The 4,068-nt window shown below is 41.5% G+C and overlaps 1 protein-coding gene across 3 annotated transcripts; it reads right to left on the minus strand.

Moving 5' to 3' along the window:
- Window positions 1–288: 288 nt before the first annotated feature.
- LOC123956489 (dihydrofolate reductase-like) lies at window positions 289–2,420 on the minus strand. 3 transcript variants are annotated; one of them, XM_046028701.1, is made up of 4 exons: window positions 2,209–2,416; window positions 1,724–1,773; window positions 1,335–1,440; window positions 289–535 (listed from the first exon to the last, which is right to left on the minus strand). In XM_046028701.1, exons 1-4 carry the CDS (start codon window positions 2,298–2,300, stop codon window positions 523–525), a joined length of 261 nt encoding a protein of 86 aa, XP_045884657.1. In that variant the 5' UTR covers window positions 2,301–2,416; the 3' UTR covers window positions 289–522. The 3 variants fall into 3 exon arrangements, with proteins under 3 accessions (XP_045884657.1, XP_045884658.1, XP_045884655.1); XM_046028702.1 differs by having other exon boundaries at window positions 531–552; XM_046028699.1 differs by lacking the exon at window positions 289–535 and adding an exon at window positions 1,049–1,229 and having other exon boundaries at window positions 2,209–2,420.
- Between the last annotated feature and the right edge of the window lie 1,648 nt (window positions 2,421–4,068).

Genomic DNA, 4,068 nt, shown 5'->3' on the forward strand with positions numbered 1-4,068 from the left:
AAATTCAATAGGGACCTCACACGGTCGTGCTCGTGCCCTAATAATCCGAGCAAATTCAATAGGGACCTCGCACGGTCGTGCTCGGGCCCTAAAAATACAGCTATTACCTAGTTACTTAGCATATAGCCTTAAAAAAGTAGTATTAGCTACTCTAGCCTACTTATTACTGGGTGATATAATGCCACTCTCTCCCGATGAGTCCAAGCATCACTGGCAGTAGCGGCCGGAGTTTCTTTCTGAGTTTCATGTTGCTGTTTTGCTGTAGCTGATGCTTCAATTAGACTAAGTCACTGTAGAATTGTTCGCGGTTAAAAGCTTTTTGCTGGTCGCACAAAGTTTACAACGGACGACAATGTTCTTTGCATCTTAGACTGTCACACAATAATGGCAACAACGTTACTTACAACTGTCGAAAATACCTCTCCTCCCTGTTCTCCTGTCTTCCTTTTTGGGTCATAGCTGATAAGGTCCGGTGCCGCTGAGCTGCAGCGCGGTCGCGCATTCACGTCAGGGATGGTGCGTTCAGTAGGAAAGCCTTAATATGATTAGTAACTGTAATAAGATAACTGTTTTGGAAATAGTAATCCGTCATACTATTCTTTACAGGGAAAAGTAATATTACAGTATTACTGCCCCCCCCCCCCCCCCCCCCCCCCCCCCTTTTAAATTACAGATCTGCATGATTCACGTGGGTCCGATTTTCAGGTCAGAAAATCTGGAATTCCGGATTAATCCAGAAAAATCACATCCCTGATAAAATATACAGTCTATAGTGATGGAGCATTTTTTGGACCCACGCAAATAAGAGGACAATGTGAGGTTAGATTGTTGGAGCTGGACAGAGTGATCAGATCTTAATTGGATCTCAGTCTGGACACTGGAGACACATAATTGTAATCAGGTTAAAATCATATGCAGATACGATCTGGATCAGGGATGCATTTTAACGATAGGTGTAAAATGTCTATGAAGATTCTCAGTCATCCAGGTCATAGTTATCCAACGAAGGTTAAAGTCAAGGGCAACTGGACTTGGTTGAAGATACTGGAAGACGTTTCGTCCCTCATCCGATACACACACACACACACACACACAGAACTGAAGAAGTCCTTTGGATGAGGAACCAAGTCCAGTTGCCCTTGACTTTAACCTTCGTTGGATAGGTGTAAATGGCTAATGTAAAAGGTTTTGTCAGAAGAATCTTTATAAATTCCTTTTTTCCACTTGTTCTGAAACACAGGAGAAAAAACTATTCAGATAAAACTTAGAAAATGGATCCCCAGAATCCACTGGAACACTGGTTTGTAGCAGCATTATCTGCACGTGATGCATACTTGCGCTCCCTGCTGAGGACGATGTTGATCCTGTTATTCAGAGGTCTGTTCTTCTCTGGGATGGAAAACCATGTCTTCCTGCCCATGATCACCACGTTCTGCTTGCCTGCAGGACAAAAAGGTTTGAATTCATTACAAGTAAACTTAACGTGACACACACACACACATATATATATATATATATATATATACACACACACACACACACACACATATACACACACACAACTAATATTCAATTAAAAACTTATTACAGACTCAAGTTCCAAATCTTAGCCACAACAAAACATACCCACAAATGCACATACATGCATACATACATACATACATGCATATAACAAACAGCATAGTAAATCATGGTTAGAAAAACACAAGGTTAACTAATTTACCTTCTACTGATGGAGTCGCTGTCATCGTTCGGAAGTGCTTGAATTCGTTACTATAAATGAAGAACATATTTAATAGTTGACAAAGTTAATACAGGTATAATTCACAGCTGCTGCTATCGCGCTACCTTCAATGGCTCATGCTCTTCCGTTGTGTAACATTACCAAAGCTTATGATACAAAGGGCAAGGTTTTGAGCAATGTTGCTGGGCAATGTTGCTGGTGGCAAGTCCGACTATGTTTTCAACGGATAGCGACTGGGCGGGGAAAGTGGTGGAGTGGTGGGGGAAAGGGATTACTGTATAGTAATCTTTAATCATTACCATTGACGGGAACATTGCCCAGCACCACTGCTCTAAAAGTTGCTCCGTGCATCAACAGTGTAATGTTAAAGCTGGAGCCCAACTACAGAGTGTATGGTAACGTTACTGAAGCGTTAATTGAAGGGTTGATTAGAGTCCACCAAACCGTCTACCAAAGTCACTTACTTGAGTCTAACAGGGTGCCAGGGCAGATTTCCATTTTTACCGATACCCAGGTCAGGACACACCGCCACGATACCGTTCAGAATGCGGGACATTGTCAGTAAAACGGACACTGCACTACACAACAGCTTCCCGCCGGCAGAGAAACACCGGAAATGACGATTTCTTCTTCTTCTTCTTCAGACGTCATGCCAGCTGGCAACGTCGCATCCACAGTCCAAGGTCGTATCACTGCCATCTTATGGCGTTCTTCTTCTTCTTCTTCTTCTTCTTCTTCTTTAATGGCGGATTGCAAACAACTTTTAAGTGCATACCGCCACCTACTGTACTGGAGTGTGTGACATCATATCACTCAGCTATCAACCTCAATAAGGTGCTCTCATATTCTGTTCACCAACCCAGTGTCTTTAAGAAATTTAAATAATGCCTTCCTGGTGATTCTTATACCCTTTTCTTCTCCTTCTGTTCCCAATACCCCCATCAGAATCCATTCCCGCCCTGCTTCCTGAACCCTATCTTGAAATATCTGTCTTTCCAACTCAAACAATATGCAGTGCAAAATGATATGTTCAACATTTTCTTTAACCCCACAGTTTTCACATTTTTAGGGCCCGAGCATGACCGTGTGAGGTCCCTATTGAATTTGGTAAGATTGTTTTTAGGGCCCGAGCACGACCGTGTGAGGTCCCTATTGAATTTGCTAAGATTATATATATATATAAATATATATTTTTTTTTACTGCAAAGTAGGCTCCATTGACAGGAGAACTAAACTGTGGCGTCGATGATTCAAACAAATAAATAAGCATCCAATTAAATACACAAAAAAATAAAGTAAATAAATAAATGTAGGTAGTAATTAAATTATACAAGGAGACATAAATGTATATATTTTAATTAGTGCCTTTACTTATTCACCTTTGTTATAATTACCTTATTTATTTATTCTCCGTTATAATCTTCAACTTTATTTATTACTAATTTTTTAAATGTATTTATTTATGTGTGTGTTTTAATATTTTTGTCTGTTTTATTCTTCCTTTGTATTTTTTTACCTTATTTATTTTCACCCATGGTATTTATTTCTGCCTGTGCTTTTTAAATTTCTGTATGCATTTCTGCCTCATTATGCAAATGAGGAGGGGCTGTGTCTCAAGGGGTCATCTTCTCTGCTATTGGTGGACCAGTCAGACAGGAGAGCTCTAGGCCTACTCTGCCTGCAGACATCAACGATCTTGCCCCTCACACAGTCAGATGGCTTCCTTCAGTGCGCTGAGGTGTTTAACAACTCTGAAGACAATACTACCAGCCATGTCTTCCTTCTCTTTTCACGTAGACACTCCGACAGACAGTGCTTTCAGTTTGCTGCATGCGTGGACACAGAACTGCGGTATAGGGAGAAGCACACGATCAGCTGGCTGCAGCTAAATCTGGAGTGCACTCGTATTCAATTCTGTATGGTAAATTCAGTTTTAACGGAGCAGAGCGAGCTGACAGGCAGAGTTAGAGACTTTTTAGGGCCCGAGCACGACCGTGCGAGGTCCCTATTGAATTTGTTCGGATTATTATTTATTTATTTTTTTTAGGGCCCGAGCACGACCGTGTGAGGTCCCTATTGAATTTGCTCGGATTATATTTAGGGCCCGAGCACGACCGTGTGAGGTCCCTATTGAATTTGCTCGGATTATATTTAGGGCCCGAGCACGACCGTGCGAGGTCCCTATTGAATTTGCTCGGATTATATATATATTTTTAGGGCCCGAGCACGACCGTGTGAGGTCCCTATTGAATTTGCTCGGATTATTTTTTTTTTAGGGCCCGAGCACGACCGTGTGAGGTCCCTATTGAATTTGCTCGGATTAT

The sequence above is a fragment of the Micropterus dolomieu genome, linkage group LG18 (assembly GCF_021292245.1).
Source record: "Micropterus dolomieu isolate WLL.071019.BEF.003 ecotype Adirondacks linkage group LG18, ASM2129224v1, whole genome shotgun sequence".
Classification (NCBI taxonomy): Eukaryota; Metazoa; Chordata; class Actinopteri; order Centrarchiformes; family Centrarchidae; genus Micropterus; species Micropterus dolomieu.

Coding starts and splice junctions, on each gene's coding strand:
- LOC123956489 (XM_046028699.1), bottom strand. CDS start 2,300: ATGTCCCGCATTCTGAACGGTATCGTGGCGGTGTGTCCTGACCTGGGT. Junction 1,774..2,208: donor TGGCACCCTGTTAGACTCAA/GTAAGTGACTTT, acceptor CTTCATTTATAG/TAACGAATTCAAGCACTTCC. Junction 1,230..1,334: donor GTCCTCAGCAGGGAGCGCAA/GTATGCATCACG, acceptor CCTGTGTTTCAG/AACAAGTGGAAAAAAGGAAT.